This window comes from Lactuca saligna, chromosome 3, assembly GCF_052625555.1.
Source record: "Lactuca saligna cultivar CGN05327 chromosome 3, ASM5262555v1, whole genome shotgun sequence".
NCBI lineage: Eukaryota > Viridiplantae > Streptophyta > Magnoliopsida > Asterales > Asteraceae > Lactuca > Lactuca saligna.
The window spans coordinates 22,805,633-22,829,197 of NC_136419.1; the positions used below are offsets into that span (position 1 = coordinate 22,805,633).

The following is a 23,565-nucleotide window of genomic DNA, read 5'->3' on the forward strand; positions in this document are numbered from 1 at the left end:
AGTGTTAATTAAACAATATGATTTCTTCTTTAATATATTATTCATATAATATATTAATATACCATAATAACCTCTTTCTCCATTATTCTTCCAGTCAAGTTGCTTTAGTGAAGGCAACCCAAAAGGACCATGCTACCATCGGGTCAAGTACATACCAAATATAGTTATGGGCTTAGATACCTTATCCAACAGAATATCCAGAAGGTTGACCAAAACGTCAACAGAGGATGCACCGAAGACATCTTTGGTGACGGTGGACCACTGCTGCTAGAAAGTTAGGTTAGAGAGAAATGGGAGGAAATAATGTCTAAAATCGGTGATCGATGGAGAATAAGGGAATGGTGGAACGAGGAATACAATTCTCCCTATAGAGAGAAAAGAGCGGAAAGAAGAAGAGAGCAAATGAAGGTACGAGGAATATAAAATGTATCGAGATGGGGGAGATCTCTGATTTGGTGGACAAAAGCCATTGGTGGAACTAACGGTGGTGAAGCAAAAGAATACGCGTGTTCAAGATAGTTGGAGTAGATGTATTGGGGCGTGAGTGAGCACGAAAGGAGTCTCACGCGCCAAAAAAAAAATCCCGAAGTGAACAAAACGCACTACCTGGAGGTATATACTCGACCCAAAAAGGAAAATCAGTCAAAATTCAAGGAAAATCAACCATATTTCAGGAAAAATCCACAAAGATAGTTGTTAAATTATCAACCCTCCACTACTTCAACTTATATCAATTCGTAAGGCAAGGCCTTAACTTTTATATATATATATATATATATATATATATATATATATATATATATATATATATATGTATATATATATATATATGTATGTATGTATGTATGTATGTATGTATGTATACACTTTATATTATATTTCTTGTTAATTACATTGTTTCACTATATATATATATATATATATATATATATATATATATATATATATATATATATATATATATATATATATATATATATATATATATATAGGGTTAGGTTAATATAGACGGTCTAATTTTGTGAGACCGTGAGACGCAATCCTAGCCACTCATTTAGTAGATAAAAAAATATTTTTAAAATGCAAAATAATTGAAAATTTTCGAAAAAGAATTTCAATTTTTTTACATATTCTAGTAAAATATTCTACATATCTGGCAAATATAGTAGAATATTCTAACATTCTAAAAGTCACATTAGAATATTTACAGTCTAATATTTTATTAGAATATTTCACGTATTTTTCAAAAAAATCGGAAATTTGTTTTTAGGTAATTAAAGTTCCGAAAATAATAATTAAAAAAAAAAAGAATTTTTGGATTTTTCCTTTTATTTTCTATTTTAAAATTATTTTTAGATTTTATCTTACAGTCTCACAAAATTAACATGATCTCAAATTAAACTGAACATATATATATATATATATATATATATATATATATATATATATATATATATATATATATATATATATATATATATATATATATATATATATATATATATCATTTTCCGTTAGTTAATAAACATCAAGACTGAAAAATGACTTTTGCGTTCTTATTTAGTTTTATGAAATGAACAAAATGTCAAAAAATTAAAAATACTTTTAAGTCGTAAAAAATAAAGCGAACAAGACATATTGTTTGCATTATTTTTTACGAAACGGACAAAACGTCAAAAAGCTAAAAATATTCTAAATGCGCAAGAAAATTAAGCCAACAAAATATATATTTTTTGCATTATTTTTTTAGGATACAAACAAATTGTCAAAAAGTTAAAAAAAAAAACCTCAAGTTGTAAAAAAATTTACCAAAAAAAATAATAATTATGTATTCGGATGATCATTGTTTTTATAAAAAAATATACATTACCGTTGGTAGGCTATTGGATTTTGGTTGAATAAGAACCACTTTTCATTGGATTTTTACATGAGATATGAATTTATAGTATAATCATGTACAATTTCCAGTCATTTGGGTTTTTAAAAATTATTTTTGAATTAGCGTATATAAAATCTAAAACATAATATAGAAAATAAAAATAACATAACAATCCAAACAAAAAACTAATTGTAAAAAAATTTAAAATTAAAAAGAAAGAAAAAATTAAAAAGAAAGAGAAAAATTAGAAAAAATAATTTAATCAGAAAAATAATCTAAATAAAAAATTAATAATAAATGATATTAAAATAAAATTAACTATCTAATTAATTTAATAAAAAAAATTATAAACAAGTTCATAAAAGAAACTATATATATATATATATATATATATATATATATATATATATATATATATATATATATATATATATATATATATATATATATATAAAATAATTAAAGATGTGATGTGAGTGATTTAATTTCAAGGTTTTTTTTTTAAGAAATTGGGGTTTTTTTTTTAAGAAACCCCAAATATTCAATATAAGACTACTGGGTGTGTAACATGTTATTAAATGTTATCATATCTAAAATGTGTCATATCAAAATTGGTGTTATAACACCAAATGAGAAAATTGGCAACACCAAATAACATGTGATAGCACCTTCTTTTTTCTATTTTTCTAATTTGTTTTTTTTTTTATTTATGTCATAATATTTTTAAAAGACATATAAATTAATAACACATCTAATTTAATTAAATCATAAATTAAAAATAACATTTAAAAACCAGAAATAAAATTTTAATAACTCCTAAATTACATTTTTTTCCTAAATTATTCATTTCCGTTACCATCATATATATAATCTGCCACGTTTTATCGAAATTGTCTGTGTTTTCGTTGGTCTTGAATATTAATGACTCCATGTAAGTATTCCGTTGTCCCTTGTTGAAGTTGCATGTGTTTAGATTCCTTAGCCGAATATTCCGCAATATTCTGTCATTTATCTTCAATTATCATATTATACATTATGATACATGCACACATAATATCTCTTAGAGTGTCCAAATGATATGATCGTGCCGGGTGTTAATTATGTGATTTTGATTTTAGGTTATTATAAAATAATTTAGGTTATTATTGTTTTCCTTTCAAAGCCAAAACAAAGTCATTTCTTAATAGGATGTCGCTTTTATAAGATATACAAATAATTTAGTTGTCATTCAAAGACAAACAAAATAATTTCTTAATACGTTGTTACTTTTATAAAATATATAAAGAATTCAGTTGTCATTGTATTCCAATTACTTGTATTGTTAAAACTTAAAACTTCTAGAACATTTTGCTATTATATATTTTGCCTAATTAAATAAATATGTTTTACGCTTTCTTGAATTTTGTCTATATATTATTTTGCTATTTTTATTGTTTTACGTGAAAGAAAACCCAATGAGAGATATCGGTTTAACCTATAAAGTGAATAACAAAAACACTTTTTCGGAGAGGGAAAATGATTATTTTTTTCAACTAAATCAAGTCGTTTCAGCGCTCCATTCTCCAAAAAGAACTTCAAATCTTTGTGATTATAAATTACTAGATTTATATCTGTACAAAACAGCGATAATAAATATATGTTTTTACAGTAAAATAATTATGAGATTTTATTATTAGTTATAATAATTTTTAAAAAGTGATAATTTTTGTATAAAATATTTATATTTATACCTTATATTTATATTGATCATTTATATTATTAATGTAAATTAATTAATATTGGTTTCTAGTTTAAAAAATATAAATTAATTTATATATATGAATTTAATGTTTTAAATTTTTCATTTTGCACTAAATTGAAGTTTTTAGTTAATTTTTTTAATTCAAGTATTCAAACTTTTGATAAGTATTAATAAATTACTTATGCATAATTGATTTGTATATACATCTTAAAATTAAAGATACAACTAATATGCCTTATAATATAGATAAAACTATAAAATTAATCCATATGATTTGCAAAAAAATATGATTTGCAAAAAAATATGGATAATATCCAAAAAGTTTTCAACTTTATAAAACATCCAAAATTAAGAATTTTGTGTGATTTTTATCCTAACAACCTTGAAAAGACAAATTTACACTTTTATTTTTTTTTTGTATTTTTTATATTATTTGTAATACTCTAAACAATTAAAAATAAATAATAATAAAATTAGGCTCTGTCTCTCTCTCTCTCCACCCACCCGCAAATCAAAGTCATACACATACACACTTACCACTGTAAATAAAAAACATACTGAAAATTCGGTAGAAACTTTCTTATTAATCAACACCAAACTAATCCATATGGAATCTGTTTCTAATATACAACAAGTAAACAATATCCACAAAAGCTCCTAACAATCACTACATCCAAAACGGGGATTAATAACAAAAGCTAGATTTGAAAAAATAAACAAGATCCACAAAAGCTTCCGATAATCACCTAAATTAAGTCACTGAATCCATAGCGACTCTATTGCTTCAAAGCATATACCAAACATTTGACACACTGAACAGCTTTACTTTGCTTTAACCTACTGTAGATTTTCTCCTACAAAATTCCATGAATTTGTTTATTGATTTAGTCGGTGGAGAATGGGGATGTTTAATTTCACAACTTCACAAACCTGGGCTACAAATCATCCATGGATCTTCATTGCGGATCTTCTCCCGGTGAGACGTTACCGCCGATAGGGTTGTCGAGCCTGTTGACAGCGAAGAAAAATCAAGGGCGGGGAGGATGATTCTGAAGGTTGTGGATGACTGAGTGTCCTGAATAAAAGCAACAAAATCAACAGGTGACGATGGTGGCTGACAACGGAGGCGGTGGTGCCACTAAAACGGTGAAGACGTTGTTGCCACTGAAACGATAAAGACGATGGTGTGTAGTGGCAGTTGCAGCTAATCGATTCATAGTAAGATTGGTTGAAGATGAAGGGTGAGTTATTAAGATGAAGGGAAGAAGAAGATCTGAGGAAAAGATCGGGGTATGTATACGCGTGTATGTATGAGAGAGAGAGGGGAGAGAGAGAGATTAGGGCAAAATCGTCATGTTCATATTTTTCAGGAAATCTCCAATAAAATCCTAAAATTTTGGTCCGGTTTACGTTTTAATCCTAAACTAATTTTTATTTACAAAAATGTCCTAAAAACCGGCAAAAGTATGCATTTTGACCCCTTTTGACCGGTTGGAACCGACAACAAATTAATTTAGGACTATTTCATAAACTAACCTAAAATATTTGGACTATTTCACAAAATGACTTAAAATATTGGGATTTTTTCTGCAAAAACATATTAGGATTTTTCTGCAAACAAAAACTTTATTATTATTATTATTATTATTATTATAAACAAGTATACTAATTTTTAAATTCATTATTATTAATATTTTTAATAATACATATAAATACACTTAAATAAAAATATATTAAAGAAATTATTTAAAGGTGAAGGTGGTGGTGATGGTAATGCTTTAAGCATTGAAATCACTGTTTGTATGTCCTCACTTTGTATATGATCATTTCACATTTCTTATTATTGTTTTCAATTCAAAATATTAACACTTAACAATTTAAAAGAAATTGCCTATTTGTAAAATTTTGTATAAATAGTTTAAGATAAAAGGATTTCTTACTTTGTATATAAAATTTCTTAAGGTATAATGATTTCTTTTCAAATCCAACAGATCTACAATAAATATTTACATTAGTGGCCCATATCAAAATTTAAAAATATTAATTAAAATATCTTATTTAATAGAAAGTAATATGATTTATTTTGCTTTATCACACTATATCTGCTATGTTTCTAAAAAAACCACAGGGATAGTAATGAAAAAGAGCAACACACATGTTGGTAATTCAAAAATACTTACACACAAGAAATACACGCATATCACATGCTCATTATTTGTAAACAATTTGAAAAATCAGTAGCTTCTTTTAAATTGTTAAATGTTAATATTCTGAATTAAAAATAATAATAATAAATGTGAAATGACCATATACAAAGTTAGAATATACAAACAGACATTCATGATTTCAAAGCTTAAAGCATTACTATACGCTCAACCTTCACCTTTATAAAATATCTTTAATATTTTTTTAATTTAAATGTATTTATATGTATTATTAATAATATTAATAATAATAAATTTAAAAAATAGTATACTTATTATATTTATAATATAATAATAATAATGTTTTTGTTTGCAGAAAAAACCTAATATTTTTTGTTTTTGCAGAAAAGTCCCAATATTTTGGGTCAATTTACGAAATAGTCCTAAATTAATTTGTTACTGGTTCCAACCAGTCAAAAAGGGTCAAAATGCAAACTTTTGCTGGTTTTGGGGACTTTTTCGTAAACAAATATTAGTTTAGGACTAAAACATAAACCGGGCTAAAATTTTAGGACTTTATTGGAAATTTCTTAATTTTAGGACCAACCCAACAGAAAACTCTTAATTTTGAACCTCTAATACAAGTTGAAAACTTTTTGAACCTAATTCACAGTTTTTCGTAAACTAGAAGGACTAATTTTGCAGTTTTGTCTATAATATAGTATAAGATAGTAATTCATTAGACAATAATCAACAGATGAGATGAAGTTAAATATTAATTACACAAAAGGGCAGGGCAAATCTTCTCTTAAGTCCAAGCTGCAAGAGAAGCCATTAACCCAGCCCCAAGAAAAAGCGCAATAAAAGACACCATTTGATCCCCTAATTTGCTTCCCATCCTCTTACTCAAAAACTCAACAGCAATCAAGTCCACTAAAGCCATATAAACTAAAATCCCAGCAGATATAGAGTCCAAAATACCTTCAATAACCAGAGCTCTAGGGCTATTAGGATTATAAAATGAAGAGATCCCTATCCCTATCCCGACACTTAAAGGTGTCGTTATCGCAAAAAAAATCGCCATCACCGTGGATCGAAGCATCCCGAATCTTGCCTCTGAGATGCAACCAGACAATGCAAACCCTTCAAAGAACTGATGGAAAGATAGTGCACCGAGCAACGGTCTAATCGTACATGGGCTTTGCGAAACTCCTAGCGATAGACCAATGATGATCGAATGTGACACTATTCCAAGTTCCAGTACCTGTGTAAAAGTTAAGTTATTAACAGGTATATGTACTGATACTGATACTGATACAAGAAGATTACTTGAGAAACGACAACATGTCTTGCGACACTATCGGTATCACCAAAACCATGAGAGTGTGAGTGGCTCTCGGAGTGGTCGTGCAGTTGACCATTTTGACCATCCACACCTGCGATTTGAATCCCACAACCATCCTCGTCAGCGCCAACATCTTTGACCACCAATGGAACCACCACGGATGCAAAAGCCAGGTCATCCGGCTCAATTTTACTAGTTTTAATCTGCTTATTCTTGTGTTTGCTCTCATAATATTGAGTGGTTATGAAGTCAGCAAGCAGTGTGGTCAAAGCAGCCATCATAGCAATGAAACCAGCAAAAGGGAAAGTTGACCAAGGGATTTCAGGGAGACAAGGATTAGATAATGCTGACATGGCATCTGGTAGCATGTGGACGAATCCTGTAGCAAGGATGACACCAGCTGCAAAGGCTTTAATGGCAAAGAAGAAACTGGAGTCCGTTTTGAGAAGTCGCCAGTTCTTGCCAACTAGTGGAACGGCGGACCCTAGGGTTCCGGCGAGAAAGATGGAAGCAATGGCCACGATTTTGAGAATCAGAGCAGTTTTCTCATCCCGGCATGCTTCTAATTCCGGCGACCCACTGCAACTACTGGTTGACATTGATATTGAAAGATTGCTTGAAAGGAATCCCTTTTTGATCCAAAAGGAAGAAAGTATCAATTTTGGTACTTAGAACATGAAGCTATCATGACGTAGTTGCTGACTGACAGAATTGAAGAATTCCCTCAAACTGTTCAAAATAAATTCATTTTTATTGAAAACTAATTGTCGTTATTACAATAATAACGCCAAAAAAAATCTCATTGACAAAATCGAAATATCTTTGCCAAATTCTGGAAATGTAATTTCCCATTTTCACCAATAAACAAAAGATGTTCAGATAAATAACTTCTCGATCATGAGGTTGTTTATTAAGCCACAAATAAACATGTCTAATAATATCGAAAAAAAACTCGAATTTAAAGCAATCAACAAAAAGATGGACTAGCTATGATCATCGATCAAATGGAACTAAGCAGATATGCTATTGAACGGATAAATGGATTGTCGAAATCACCTGGTGAAAAGGGAACGTTTTCTTCGATTATGTGTAGAAAAAGCAAAGGGAAGAAATCCTGAGAGAAGAAGAAAAACAGTGAGGAGGTATAGATTTGAAGAAGCAACTGGAATTAAATGAAAGAAAGTAAGATGGGGAAGAATTGCCTGAAGCGGCGACATGGAAGTATTCTATGAATGATAAATTTGGGGAAATAAGATAGCGTCTGGTGTGAGAATTGAATAATATTATTGGAGTTTGAGGAAGATCATGGAGGCACGCTTTCTTTATTGTCTCTCTCCTTCTCTTGCAGTTGACATTTCGGAAGAGGTGATATAAATGCCTTTTCGAAACTTTTTTATTTTGAAAATACTATGAAAAAGTTGTCTCTACATGAGAGCTTTTTTATTCAAAACTTGATTTTGAAGAAATTTCAGATATACAAGTTATTTCATTGGCCTTTTCTATTAAATTTTGTGGTGGGCCAATGTATACCTTATATAAAAAAATAATAATAAAATAACATAAATAAATTTATTTGTAGTGGGCCACTTTGTATTTATATTCAATTAATTGTAAGCACCAAACGTATATAAAAGATAATAAATTAATATAAATAAATTTGATGAGCCAAATAAATAAGTTAACGAATAAGCTTTTATATTGGAGATTTTTGTTAAGTTTTTTGAGTTAATGAGTTGAGTATGACATGATACAAGAAAGCTTTTATGACTTTAATAAAGAACTACGAGTCTACGATTATAAAATACATCATCAACCTGAAAAAGAAAAACATATAATATCAACCCCAAAAAGACAAGTATATGATATATCTACAATTCCAATACGTACACTCAACGACTCCTAAATCATATACATCAAATCAACAAACCTTTGGAAAATTCTGTATGTTGTATTATATCCCCTTTGTAAGTGAAATAGTATATGTATCCCTAATCATTTAACAATTTATATGAGTGAAGAAGATATATATAATAACACTCTAAATAATTTTCAACATGATTTAAGACTTGTGAAAAAAATGCAAGCAATCATCTCATATAAACTACATTTTAGAAAGAATAAATAAAATATTCGAAAACTATGTTCCTTAATTTATATTGTCTCTTTCAAAACTATGTTCTCTACATAACATGTTTTTAAAAAGAATAAATAAAATATTCGACGAATTCATTATCAATTGAGTTATTTGTAATGTAAGTCATAGAGTAACATTTTCTTTGTCCTCAAATAAACTACATTTTAGAAAAGAATAAATAAAATATTCGACAAATTCATTATCATTTGAGTTATTTGTAGTGATATTCATGGAGTAACTCAAATATAAAGCTGATGGTTTGATATATAAGTTAAAAGATGTTTGGATATGTTGCAAACATTATTATATGGTTTGGTAAAATCATTATAACTTAATTTCTTGTTTTGGTTACGAAATTATGACTTTTAGATGAGAAACAATTAAGTGGTTGTATTCTTTTTATACAAGAATAAATTCCACCAGCTTTACTGATTTGATACGTAAACGACAAAAAAAATTAATAACCCAAAATGATGTGTAACAATATAAATCACGCTTTATAAAGAATTTATATAGGTAGGTATCCTTTACATCAAATTTGTGTCATATCATATACCACATCATCTTCTACACCATCCGATTTTAGCTAGAAAATGGTAGCTAAATCACCACACCAATAACGTTATTAAACCTATACCGAACAACCTTACGAAAAAAAAAATAATAAGTTGTAATGCAAAAAAGATAAAGTTGTAATGTAAAAAAGATAAAGTTATAATGCAAAGAATTAGTAGAATGTAAATCCATTGAAGACTTGTTTGCTAAAGAGATAATGATTTAAAAGGGTAATATATTCTTTGATTTGTACACATTTTATCATTGAGTTTATTTTTTGTTTACATTTATCCTTTTAACTTGTTAAACTGTAAACATTCAGTCTTTATGACCGGTTATTTCAGGTTAACCGGTAAAAATGTCTTAATAGGGTAATATAATTCTCATTTTGTACACATTTAGTCCTTAATATTTTTGTACACATTTAATCCTTCATTTTCTTTTGTTGCAAAATAATTTATTTTGTTTTTGTACTCATTTAATACTTATGAATGTTTTCTTTAAGTTTTTCTCACAACATCTTACATGGAACAATCATTAACAAGGTGTTTAGACTTTTGATGTTTATGTCCATTGCGATCCCGACTTGATTGCTTAGGTCATGTGTTTTGAACGTCATAACTTTTTCATACTATCTCGGATTTTAACGATCTTTATATTTATGCGTTTGTATTTTAATCTACTACAACTTTCGTTTAAATTACTCCCGTTAAAAAGTAATATATTTTTTAATTACGATCTTTATATACATACGTTTTTTATAAATGCATGTATGAATGTTTTTTTATAAAATCGTAAGTAAAAACATATTATATTTTAACGGGAGTAATCTTAACAATAGATATAGCAGACTTAAAAAATGAACACGTAGATATAAAGATCGTTAAAATCAGATATCGTATGAAGAAGTTACGACGTTCAGAATACAAAACCTAAGCCAAACCACAATAAATATGCAACCAATTAGTCGAGGCCGCGATGGACATAAGCATCAACAATCTCAAACACCTCATCAATCAGGGACGGACGCATGATTTGGTAGTAGGTGTTTCCGGTAAGTAGAATAAAGGGAAAAAATCGAAAAATATCAAAAAATTTACACTGCATACAGAAAAATCAGGGGTTGTTGGTGCCACTGCGGGCACCCAAAGAGAACCGTCCCTATCATCAATGATAGTCACACATTAGATGTCGTGAGAAAAACCCTAACGAAAACAAAAACTGACTTATTTTGAAACAAAAAAATATTAAGGACCAAATATGTACAAAAATATTAAGGACTAAATGTGTACAAAATGAGAAATATATTACCCTAATAAGTCATTTTTTCCGGTTAACTTGGAGTAACCGGTCATAAGGACTGGATGTGTACAGTTTAACAAGTTAAAGGGGTAAATGAGAATGAAAAAAAACTCAATGACCAAATGTGTACAAATCGAAAAATATATTACCCTTTTAAGTCATTATCCCTTTGCTAAAATAGCTTAGTTATTAGTTATATTATCTGATTGTTTCAATTTCCCGAGTTTAAAGATTATAGTTTTACCGATTTTTCTAAAGTAGTTTAATTATTAATTATATAAGTAAGACCAACGATAACACCTCCACCGTATTCCCCTCGACCATCTAAGCGTTATGTCATTTTCTTTTTAGTACCCTAAGTTGTCCACCACAAGAACATTCATTGCACAGTATAAACATCAACATGTTTGGTAACCCCCCCCCCCCCCCTCCCGAGCTTGGCCATATAGGAAGGAAATGGGAAAGCTAGGATTTGTTTCTTACGCAATATATATATATATATATATATATATATATATATATATATATATATATATATATATATATATATACGGAGTGGTTCAAATGAGAACCAAAAAAGGTTAAGAACCGTAAGAACATCTAACTTTAGATGTTTATAAATGGTTTAAAGTAACCCTAAACCCTAAACCCTAAACCCTTTATAAACACCCTAAACCCTAAACCCTAAACCCTTTATAAACATCTAAAATTAGAGGTTCTTACGGTTCTTAACCTTTTTTGGTTCTCATTTGAACCTTTGTCTCTCTCTCTCTCTCTCTCTCTATATATATATATATATATATATATATATATATATATATATATATATATATATATATATATATTAGGTTAGTGACAAATCCAAACTCATATGGACTGAACTTGTTCAATCATAACTTCTTGCCACATGGCAGCTCAAGGGCCTACCATTGCTTCCAAGTAGTTATGCAAACAACTAAGAACTCATAGTACTCACATGCATACTCAACTTTAACTGGAATGGGTACAGAAACAAGAATATGTCAACACGATAGGTAACAAACCTCAGTCGTGTGCCAGTAATAAACAACAACTTTTATTCTTGATTAGTTCTTGAAACTTTTCAAGATCTTTAAGACTCCCACTGAACTCTTGACATATAAGATTCTCTTGTCAAGAACCATTCCTTGACAAAGCAAAAATATTCAAGAGTTAGTGTAGATCCTTATAAAGACAAACACTTCACACAATTGGCCTTAATTGATCTTTGTTTTACCCAGAACATCACAACTTACCAATTTCAAATATACAAGAGTAAGAAAACATTTTACTCTACACCTGACAATTTTTAATAACCTTCTAAATATTATGTCACTCAAGTTACAATCTTGGAGTATGACTCTAAGACTTGTTTGTGGAACTATGACTCGTCTTCTTGATTTAACCATTTCAACAATTCACGATTCCTCTTTTTAGCCATACAAATGCACTAAGATATCCTTTGAGGATCAATTGTGATATGGTTTTCCATAATCATTAATATAATCATAAAACACGATGCTAAAGTACTCTCCTATCTCTTCAGATTGGAGAAACTTTTATCTTTCCGCCTAATTTGACACTTCTCATTCGTCTTGCCATAGATTGAAATTTTCCAATGTTTCAGAATTATACTTATACTTATACTTGTAAGCACAACCATATTTACTAAACTTTAGTAAATCATGACAAATAACTTTATCTTTCTTTGTGGTGGACCTGATTAGCGCACAACCAGGTGTACCCGATCCCCTAGTCCTTCACTTGACTCACATATACATGTGAACAAGGAATTAATCTTAATTTCCCAAAGATGAAAATTCTCATTCATCATACAACACAGGTTGCATGATTCCAAGTTTCTATCCAATTGAAACTTGGGTGATGAGAATCTTTCCTTATTTGGTAAATTATGACACTACCACAAATGGAAAAATCAAATCCATTTTCCAATATTGCTATCAATGGAATCATATAAACAACAATTTTTCACAAATACCATTGTAAGGAGACTTAAAATAAATAAAATAAAAAATCTTCCTTTTATTTTAAAATTGCGTAAAAACTTATCCTTACAATGCAAATACATATGAAAACTATGTTGTTATCTATTCCTAAGCAATCTATCATAACTATTAAGTAGCAGCTCAAAATTCTGATATTCAGATCATGCGATTGAAATCCATCTCTTCACGATCAAAATTAGCTTACTCTTCCGTTAAGCTTCCTTTCTTTTCCTTGATTCTTTAAAACATTAAAATGTAATTACATTACATCATGTATTAAGAATCTCCAAATAGGAACTTAGTAGAGTTAGATAGTGGACTTTACCTGAAGCATAGCCAAATTTATTGACTTTTACCATCCTAGTGAACTTTCAGGTAAATAGGGCAGTTTCACAAGCAATGCCCCTTCCGTTTGGCAATAGAAACATATCGACTCTGTAGGAATGGTACACAAGAGTATCTCAGACTTAGCCTTTCTCTTTACCATTGGGTCAGATGACTTCACCGTGGTCGATCCTTTTCCATTGGGAAGAAAAAGCTTTTCTGGACTTTTAATGTTACCATTGTCAGTGTCCATGGAAGTTTGGGAAGTAGATCTTCCAATCGAATTTGCTTTACAAGTGCTCCAAATCATTGTTGATTTAGCAGCAACAAGAAAATAGGTATCGACGATGCGGTCGTTATAAGACTAGTGTTGAGTACTTTTGGCATTAGTTTAGTACAAATACCATTAAATCTATTTAAAATAGTATTATAAAGCCCTCACTCTTTTAAGTCTATGGTTTGGGATTAGACCCATTTCGGTGGTTCTTAGGGGTAAAGCTTGAAACTTTACCCTTCTAGATCTTATTTTGGTCGAGATCTGAGTTGTGAAGCTCTTAGAGTTGATAATGTCAGATTAATGTATTAAAAGGTTGTATTTTTGGCAAACTCGACGTGTTTATGGATAAAATCGGCAAGTTGGCTCGGTTTTTCCCCAACTTTGCAGATAATGGAGAAACACGATGAGTTGAAGGACAACTCGACATATTAGATCAACTCGGGGAGTTGACCTTGACTTTTGACCCTGTCTTTGACCAAGTTTCTCTAAGGGGGTACTTTAGGTAATCAAAGTTGTAACTAAGGGAATTATGGGCTTAAGCTAAGGCTCATATGGGGTTGGGCCCAATTTGGAAAATTAGGCCATTAGTGGGCCTTTATGGATCTTTTGGATTTGGGCCTCAGTTTTGATGCATGTTAGGTTAGGGGTAAAATGGTCATTTTACCCTAAGTATGGATGGTGGGCCTAAGAATGGAACCTAATTGCTAACTAGGTGTTATTTTGATTTGATAGCTCGAAGGTGTCGTCAGGGCAACAACTAGGGATTTCTTTCAGTAAGCTTCTACATCCGAGGTGAGTCTTCTCACTATATCCATGGGTTGAAGGCACCAATGCCAACCTATTACGTGTTATGTGGTATGCTAGTTGTCTCTGTGATACTTTCATGGAAGACCCCCGGAGAGGGGGGGGGGGGGGGGGGGGAGCCCGTGGCATTTGTATATCAGACCATGGGGGACAACTCATGACATTTTAGGTAAAGACCATGGGGGAACCCATGACATACTAGATAAAGACCATGGGCGAAGCCCATGGTAACTATATGTATGTTGCATGATAATCTGTGTTTGTATGTTATATGGTATTTAGGGAACTCACTAAGCTTTGTGCTTATGGTTTTCAGTTTATGTTTCAGGTACTTCGGTTTTCAAGTGGGAGAGCTATGGATGATTGCAAAGCACACACCACTTGTTTTCGTATTCTGCAAAATACTCTGATTTGATGATGTTATGTTAAATGTTTTGTTACCCTGGTTATTGGGAAGATATGTATTAACGAATAAATCTAAAACAAAATTTTTTATGGCATGATGTTCGGGTAGTTACATACACACTCATTAACAACATTGAAGATTCCACGTTTGTTATATGACTTTGATTTTCGACAAATGTAATTTGGAATAAATGGTTTTCTTAAAATATATTTATAACAATGAAGTTTTACCTCAATAAAAATGAAAATTTTTGGTTGTGAAAATGAAGCATTACAATCTCCTTCATTTGGCAGCCGACTTTATTATGATTGGCATCGTTATCCAACACGTTTAATCTTTTAATCTCTTGTTTTCCGCTTTATTCTAGTAGAACTGAATTTAGCGTATTGTCGATTGACTATCACACCTTCACCTTTGATCCCCTCCTTCGACCGTCACTACTCACTACGATTGCTGACTACAAAGGTGGTCACTACTGTAACCTTACGCCCATCACCCACCATCTATGAAGTCCAAATTGTAAAATGTAAAGTCTATACTAGCTTACGGTTTTGAAGTCAAAGTATGTTTCTCACTTTCTCTATAGATAAATTATGTTATAAATTATTCTACGATCTTTTCTAAACCATTCATTTTACATCACAAATCTACACCTTAATTTGTTCCACTCACACCCTTCTATTTCATTTACAGATGTGTGAGGAGCTTGAAGAATGTCTAGACCACTTTCTTGTGGCATGCTCGTATGCAGCGAAGATCACAGAAGGGGTACTAAGTTGGTGCAAGGCGCAAGGTGGAAATTTTCATAAGGTAAACGAAATTTTAGATTTTGCTGCCGAATGGGGATCATGTTCCAAAAGAAGAAGGACATTTATGGCCATTTGTTATTGTATGCTATGGTCCATTTGGAAAGCAAGGAACGACAAAGTGTTTAACAATAACCGGATGCCTCCTGATAAAGTCATAGATATCGTCAAATCTATGAGCTTTCTTTGGGTGGAAAACAGGGGTAAAAAAAAGGAGTTAATATGAGCAAATTGGTCTCAATGCCCATTTTCTTAACATGTATTTTCCATAGTTTGATGTTGTTTTATTTTCGTGTTGTTCCTGTTTCTGTGTTTCGCCACTAATTCTTTGTGGCTTGTACTGTTATTTTCCTGTCTTTTCTTTATAATATTAATCTATTGGTCGGTTACAAAAAAAAAAAAAAAAAAAAAAACAGTTACACATGAAGCAGCCACTTGGAACAAGTTTGAAATTTGAGATTTGGTATTGTAAGTTGGAACTTTGTATTTTATATTTGATTTGAAACTTCATATTTTATTTTTCTTTTGGAACTTTATATTTGATGGTTGAAATTTTAGATATTTATATTTGAGACTTTGGATTTATTTTTTACTTTAAAATTTAGTTTTCTCGATTTGAAAAAACCAAACCGAATTATTATTCGGTTTGAGTTGCCATGAATTTGATTGAACCTAAAAAATTTCGAACTAAGGAAACTTAAAAAACCATAAATCAAAATGATTCCCACCCTAAGAGAGAGGGATAGAAGATAGATGGTTTAGGAGATGATATATTGATATCACTCTTACCATGAAAGACATGATAATTTTATGGGAAGATTCCTTTCTCATTAAGGTTAAACCTAACTTATCAATAATTTATCTTAATTAGCCTATTAAAAAGCTACCTTACAAATTATTTTTATGGTATCACCAAACACTAAATTACAATAAGATCAAAAAAATAAAATAGTTTATTCACGCCAAATTTACTGTAAAGGACAAATCGAAATATGTAGTAATAATACATACAACGAATGGACCGGCTATACAAGAGCTGAAATATAATTCATAAATAATTACACAAAACATACATTAAACTAACAGTATTTATTGCTACAATTATCAGTAAAATTTAAAAAAAGATAAAACATATATCATGGAACCCTAACCTATTGATGATAAAAATGTTTTCCAACTGACTTACTGACCCATTCTGAAAATTATCAAATTTGATCCGTATTTTCATCCGAATGACCGAATCCTACCACCAACAGTATTGGATTACGCTGAGAATCCAAAATGATATGGGCCCAATAGAAAACAGCCCTAATTTAAAACCGATTTAAATTTATTCCCACGAAACAACACTTGCTACTGAACACTGAAGAACTCGGACGTTTTCTGTGATCTTACGAGAGACTTCGAAGAAGACGCTAGATCGAGGGAAAAAAGTATGTTTCTTCCTCAGAACTTTCTTGATTATTTTGTTCTATAGGCACATTCTTGTTAGCATAAGGAAATGCATCTTTTAAGATCCGAATTTCGTGTTGATCTTTGCGGTGACTAGAAATTGACTGAAATAAAATGCAGTTCTGCTGTAAATCTTTGATATATTTATCATTTTCTGTGACATTACGAATTACGAGTAAAAAGAAGCTCGTGCAGTTGAAATTGTTAAGTCCTGTCACATTTTTTTTTGCTGTAGGAACTGCGTTGTTAATCATATATCATCTGTTGTTGATGTACATTTCTGATCAGGTTGTCAGGCTTCTCGGATTGTCCTCATGACCATGTATACATAATAACATGAACTTGAACATGACAAAAAGGCCTGTAGACCTCACAGAAGTTAGATTTTACGAATACACATGTCAACATTAGCTCTTTCCTAGTGACAATCGGCAAAGTGACTGTTCTATCTGTTGTTAAGAATAGTTTATTTTTTGTTTTCACTTTTCAAGAGAAAACCTGAATTTATCAAGAATTATGTCTGCAAATTGGAAACCCTAGAAACAAGAATCTTGAAACCCCTAGTTATCTTTGAAAAGGCTTATTTGCTATTTGTTCAAAAGTCCATGGGCTGTTTTGCTATCATTACTGTATAGTTTGTTTTGAATTTATGGTGAAAGTTCATTTGCCCAAGTGGTTCTTTCCCTTATTCTTTTATGTGCAATGTACGGAGCAATTTTAAGTTCCTACTTTTATATTATGTGTAACTAGAAACTTGATCTCTTTTGTTTCAGATCATAAAAACTTTCAAGGCTATTGGATTGCTTGCTTCTAATGGCTGTATGTTACTATGTTATCTTGATAACTGTTGGAGTTACAACTTTACCAATTTACAACAAGTCTTGTTTTTATCCCACCATTTCCCTTTGGTAGTCAACATTTGATTTATATCTCAGGTTGAAAAACTTTTCAAAGATGAAGCTACTGAAGAAAAGGGTGAACGTGCCCGGATGGTGAGCCTTCTAAGTCTCCCATGACTTATTTTATTTGACTTTATTTCAATTTTCAAATAATTATCACAACCTATTTTCATGATTCAGGCATCCTTTGTTGGGGCCATGGCAATTGCTGATTTGGTAAAAACAACTTTAGGACCTAAAGGAATGGTTAGTCCCCTTTTTAAATCCAAGCCTGTTTCTTAATACTTGTGATTCATGCATCAAGATTTTGATATTTATATCCATCTAATTAATCAGTTTAAGTTATTACCTTTTTGCAGGATAAGATATTACAATCCACTGGTAGAGGACACAGTGTCACTGTGACTAATGATGGTGCCACTATCTTAAAGTCTCTCCATATTGACAACCCTGCTGCCAAAGTCCTTATTGGTATCCTTATAAATTGTTGTTATTTATGTAGTTAAACTAACTCTCATGTCAACTTGAGATTTTCTTAAAAAAAAAAAATTAATTCTTAGTTTAATAATCAGACATCTCAAAAGTTCAAGATGATGAAGTGGGTGATGGGACTACTTCAGTGGTAGTTTTGGCTGGTGAACTTTTGAGGGAGGCTGAAAAGTTAGTAGCATCAAAAATCCATCCAATGACAATCATTTCAGGTTTTTCTTCACCCCCTTTTTTCTAAATGTACATTTTGCTTTAGTGTATATATTTGTTAAAATGCCAGGTCACCTTTTCAGGTTTCCGGATGGCTGCTGACTGTGCACGTAACGCATTGCTGGACAGAGTTATGGATAATAAAAAGGATGCAGAGAAATTTAGATCCGACCTAATGAGGATTGCAAAGACCACTTTGAGTTCAAAAATTCTCTCACAGGACAAAGAACATTTTGCAAAATTGGCTGTTGATGCTGTTATGAGGCTAAAAGTAACTACTTAATTACATTGTTCATTGTTGTGACTTCAAAAAGTTGATAAATTTCTTAATACATTTCTTGAATATGTTAGGGAAGCACAAATTTGGAATCCATCCAAATCATCAAGAAAGCCGGAGGGTCACTAAAAGATTCATTTTTAGATGAAGGGTAAGTCTCAAAATCATATTATATTTTTTTATTCTAAGGTTCTTAATTAGTTAATAACATGTGTTTATGCAGATTTATTCTAGACAAAAAGATCGGACTAGGTCAACCAAAACGTATAGAAAATGCAAAAATCTTGGTTGCAAATACAGCAATGGACACGTATAAAGTAAAAATCTACGGGGCACGTGTCCGAGTCGACTCGATGGCAAAAGTTGCTCAAATTGAAGGAGCAGAAAAGGAGAAAATGAGAGAAAAAGTAAAAAAAATAATCGGCCATGGAATCAACTGTTTTGTTAACAGACAATTAATCTACAATTTTCCCGAAGAATTATTTGCCGATTCCGGTATTCTCGCAATCGAACATGCCGATTTTGAAGGAATCGAACGTCTCGCTTTAGTGACAGGTGGCGAAATTGCATCCACTTTTGATAATCCGGAATCTGTTAAACTCGGACACTGTAAACTTATTGAAGAAATTATGATCGGTGAAGATAAATTAATCCACTTTTCCGGAGTCCAAATGGGTCAAGCTTGTACCATTGTTTTGAGAGGAGCAAGGTAATGTAATTATTAACCAATTTTCACTTTACTACCTTTAACTTTTGAATTTTGACTGGATGTTTTGAATTGCAGTTTTCATGTACTTGATGAAGCGGAAAGATCGTTGCATGATGCGTAATGTGTACTGTCTCAGACTGTGAATGATAGCAGGGTTCTTTTGGGCGGTGGGTGGCCGGAAATGGTGATGGCCAAGGCGGTTGATGAGCTGGCAAGAAAGACACCTGGCAAAAAGTCTCATGCGATAGAAGCTTTTTCGCGTGCACTTCTTGCGATTCCTACAACTATTGCTGATAATGCTGGTTTGGATAGTGCTGAGTTGATTGCTAGGCTTCGTGCTGAGCATCATAAAAAGGAGAGTAATGCTGGGATTGATGTGATTACGGGTTCTGTAAGTTTTTATTTTTATAAAGTTAAGTTTTATTATAGAAAATTGTTATTTTATTTTTTTGGTTTTTGATTGGCTGCAAATAGGTTGGAGATATGGCGGAGTTGGGGATATCGGAGGCGTTTAAGGTGAAGCAGGGTGTGTTGTTGTCTGCAACAGAAGCTGCTGAAATGATTCTGAGAGTTGATGAAATCATCACTTGTGCACCGAGGAGGAGAGAAGATAGAATGTAAAAATGTAGTTTATGTGTTTTTAGTTGATTAATAATGAACTTGATGGGGACATGATTTAGTGGACTTAATGTGTTTTGTTTTTTTGTATGTGAAATCACGTCTTATTTATTGTAAGACCTAAAAAAAGGGAACCATTAGACATAAATATTTTGGGATAATAAGCGTAAAAATCCTGAAGTTTCTAAGTTTCACCTGTTTTACCCTTTTATAGATTTTAGGGATGTTTGCTATTTTTTATTTTTTCAATTTTACCATTTGGTTTATTAAAACTCTTAAACATTTTTGCTAGTTCAACAAAACCCTTAAGTTTGGTAGAATTTTTTCATTTTTACCGGATAAATTTGTAAAAAAGGTAAAATCTTTTAAAAAAGTTTTAAATTTGATGACCTAAAATACGATTTTGGATAAGACCGTTAAAAGCTTATAAACATAAGGGTTTTGATTTCGTTTGCCCTAAAATATTGATATGAACCATATATTTCCATAGGCAATTGGTGCTCTATGGTATTTGAAAATGTGTACTTCAATGGTTCTAAAAGAAAAGTCATGAAAAATAATGTTTTGAGGAAAAGGATTTAGACCATTTTACAATTGCGTCACCCAAAACCATATAAAGCAAAGTTGAAGGATCGTTTATGTACATTTACAAACATGCAGCATTGGTATAAGCGGAATATCCACATTACAATGCTGCCTGATACCCAATTTCTGGGTTATTAATCAGGACGAAAGGAGGAGATAACAGAGCAAAAACCAAGTTCAGAATCCAGAACCACTGATTTGCAAATTGCAAGTGATTTTGTGCTGTTTTCATCAGTTATTACTCGGCAGGTATATGAAGCTTCCTCTTATTTATACTCGTTTTTGTTTGGTTTTGTTAAGCAAGAGTCTGCTCGTAGTCGGCAATTGAAAATGATCTCTTATCTTAGTTTATAGTATTCACTGATGGATTGAAGATATAAGCATCAAGGGAGTAATTCGATGATTCTGAATTCTGATAAATTGAAGATAAACCTACTCTTTTATATTAATTTCTGCTTCTTAGTTCTCACTTGTTGAATTTTAGGGTTAAAAAAATCGATACCCTAGCAGAAATGCTACAAATTGAGAATTGTTTCACATAACATCTAACAAAATCGATATTACAGGTACTGAATTGGATGTGAAAATGGCACATCTACTTTCCGCTTCTTGCCCACTGAACATCTCCTGCTCCAAAACAACCCCTAAATCATTGAAACAAAGCTCATCATCATTCCCCACTTCACTCACTCTACGCACTTCAATCCAACCATTCAAAACCCTTTCATTAAACAAAAACAACACAAAGAAACTTTTCTCTGTACGTGCAACCACTCTCCAACAACCCGGAACAAAACCAGGCTCCACCTCCAGCCAAACCTCCGGCGAACAACCAAGGCCAACCCGTGTGATGGTCATTGGCGGTGATGGTTACTGTGGGTGGGCCACTTCCCTCCATTTATCCAACAAAAATTACGAAGTTGCCATTGTTGACAACCTTGTTCGCCGCCATTTTGATGATCAACTCGGGCTCGATTCACTCACACCCATTTCATCAATCCATGATCGTATCAGAAGGTGGAGATCCCTCACTCAAAAAGACATAAACCTCTACATTGGTGATGTATGCGACTTCGAATTCTTATCAGAAGCTTTCACATCTTTCAAACCTGATGCAGTCGTCCATTTTGGTGAGCAAAGATCCGCACCTTACTCCATGATTGACAGGTCACGAGCTCTCTACACCCAACAAAACAACGTCCTCGGTACCCTCAACGTCTTATTTGCTATCAAAGAATTCTCTGAAGATTGCCATCTTGTGAAACTCGGGACAATGGGAGAATATGGAACACCAAATATCGACATCGAAGAAGGGTATATCACCATAACACACAACGGAAGAACAGACACTTTACCTTACCCAAAACAAGCAAGCTCTTTTTACCATTTGAGTAAAGTACACGATTCAAACAATATCGCGTTTACATGTAAAGCTTGGGGGATCCGAGCCACTGATTTGAATCAAGGAGTCGTTTATGGTGTTAGAACAGATGAAACCGAGATGCATGAAGAACTCTACAACCGATTCGATTACGATGGTATCTTTGGAACAGCCTTGAATCGATTTTGTGTTCAAGCAGCAGTGGGCCATCCCCTTACTGTTTATGGCAAAGGAGGGCAGGTTCGTCATTTCATATGCTTATTATCTTGAATGTATTGTCTAAAGTCTAAACAAATCAGTGAAAGTACATTGTTATTTTTTTTTAACAGACTCGGGGGTATCTAGACATTAGAGATACAGTGCAATGTGTGGAGCTTGCGATTTCAAATCCAGCAAAACGCGGTGAATTTCGGGTATTTAATCAATTCACAGAGCAGTTTTCAGTGAATCAACTTGCATCGCTTGTTACAAAAGCGGGAGAGAAGCTTGGAATTGAAGTGCAAACGATATCTGTGCCTAACCCTAGAGTTGAAGCAGAGGAACATTACTACAATGCTAAGCATACAAAACTCATTGAGTTGGGACTCGAACCGCATCTACTGTCTGACTCACTTCTTGACTCGCTCCTCAATTTTGCTGTTCAGTTTAAAGACCGAGTTGACACGAAACAGATCATGCCGAGTGTTTCTTGGAGAAAGATTGGGGCCAAGCCAAAAACTGTATCTGCTTAATATTGTTGTGTACTTGGTGAGTTACTTTGGGAACTCGACTCAGAACTGGACGATGTTAAAATATGAGATTATGGTTTTTAAAGTTTGTTAATGTGATGCTAAAAATGATGCAGAAACTTGAAAACTAATGCTTACGTGGGAGGTTTTTTTTTTTAGTGTTTTTGATCTTAAGTTGATCAGGGCTTTAGATCTTAATACAAGGCGTTGAAGATAGTCTCAAGTCAAGTCATGAGTGGAGTTGAATGTTTTTCATATATTTTGTTAAGTAGAGGTTTTGACTCTAAAAATAAGACAATTTCAAAAGGAAATAAACTATAAGCGTTCAATTCGGTTAATTACTTTTTTTTTAAATAATAAACTACTCCAAATTCTGTGATTAGAATTATTAGCGAGACATCCTAGGGTTTTGCTTATTGACATGTCGAACTTGTGAAAACAATGCTTTTGGAACTAATGATATGATGTGTAGGTTA

The 23,565-nt window shown here is 31.9% G+C and overlaps 2 protein-coding genes, 1 long non-coding RNA gene and 1 pseudogene across 7 annotated transcripts; 2 read left to right on the top strand and 2 right to left on the bottom strand.

Moving 5' to 3' along the window:
• Window positions 1-4,175: 4,175 nt before the first annotated feature.
• On the bottom strand, window positions 4,176-5,239 carry LOC145034748 (uncharacterized). The gene is made up of 2 exons (XR_013678209.1): window positions 4,551-5,239; window positions 4,176-4,474 (listed from the first exon to the last, which is right to left on the bottom strand). It is a non-coding gene; the product is annotated as an uncharacterized LOC145034748 (long non-coding RNA).
• Window positions 5,240-6,483: 1,244 nt separating this feature from the next.
• LOC145034749 (zinc transporter 4, chloroplastic-like) lies at window positions 6,484-8,517 on the bottom strand. 4 transcript variants are annotated; one of them, XM_078983256.1, is made up of 4 exons: window positions 8,312-8,517; window positions 8,166-8,223; window positions 7,094-7,738; window positions 6,484-7,028 (listed from the first exon to the last, which is right to left on the bottom strand). In XM_078983256.1, the coding sequence occupies exons 3-4, from the start codon at window positions 7,706-7,708 to the stop codon at window positions 6,573-6,575; spliced, it is 1,071 nt and encodes a 356-aa protein (XP_078839382.1). In that variant the 5' UTR covers window positions 7,709-7,738; window positions 8,166-8,223; window positions 8,312-8,517; the 3' UTR covers window positions 6,484-6,572. The 4 variants fall into 4 exon arrangements, with proteins under 4 accessions (XP_078839382.1, XP_078839379.1, XP_078839381.1 ...); XM_078983253.1 differs by having other exon boundaries at window positions 7,094-7,838; XM_078983255.1 differs by lacking the exon at window positions 8,312-8,517 and having other exon boundaries at window positions 8,166-8,305.
• An 8,560-nt stretch (window positions 8,518-17,077) lies between these two features.
• LOC145034750 (T-complex protein 1 subunit beta-like) lies at window positions 17,078-20,580 on the top strand (annotated as a pseudogene). Its single transcript, XR_013678210.1, has 11 exons — window positions 17,078-17,174; window positions 17,967-18,012; window positions 18,129-18,185; window positions 18,273-18,338; window positions 18,452-18,563; window positions 18,665-18,793; window positions 18,875-19,062; window positions 19,143-19,219; window positions 19,292-19,777; window positions 19,853-20,168; window positions 20,252-20,580. The product of XR_013678210.1 is annotated as a T-complex protein 1 subunit beta-like (transcript).
• Window positions 20,581-21,074: 494 nt separating this feature from the next.
• On the top strand, window positions 21,075-23,220 carry SQD1 (sulfoquinovosyldiacylglycerol 1). Its single transcript, XM_078983257.1, has 3 exons — window positions 21,075-21,229; window positions 21,547-22,601; window positions 22,691-23,220. Exons 2-3 carry the CDS (start codon window positions 21,567-21,569, stop codon window positions 23,090-23,092), a joined length of 1,437 nt encoding a protein of 478 aa, XP_078839383.1. The 5' UTR covers window positions 21,075-21,229; window positions 21,547-21,566; the 3' UTR covers window positions 23,093-23,220.
• The last annotated feature ends 345 nt before the right edge of the window (window positions 23,221-23,565 follow it).

Excerpts from the sequence above, each read along its gene's own strand:
- LOC145034749 (XM_078983256.1), bottom strand. The coding sequence starts at position 7,708 with ATGTCAACCAGTAGTTGCAGTGGGTCGCCGGAATTAGAAGCATGCCGG. Across the intron at positions 7,029-7,093 it reads GACATGTTGTCGTTTCTCAA|GTACTGGAACTTGGAATAGT; the intron begins GTAATCTTCTTG and ends ACTTTTACACAG.
- SQD1 (XM_078983257.1), top strand. The coding sequence starts at position 21,567 with ATGGCACATCTACTTTCCGCTTCTTGCCCACTGAACATCTCCTGCTCC. Across the intron at positions 22,602-22,690 it reads TTTATGGCAAAGGAGGGCAG|ACTCGGGGGTATCTAGACAT; the intron begins GTTCGTCATTTC and ends TTTTTTTAACAG.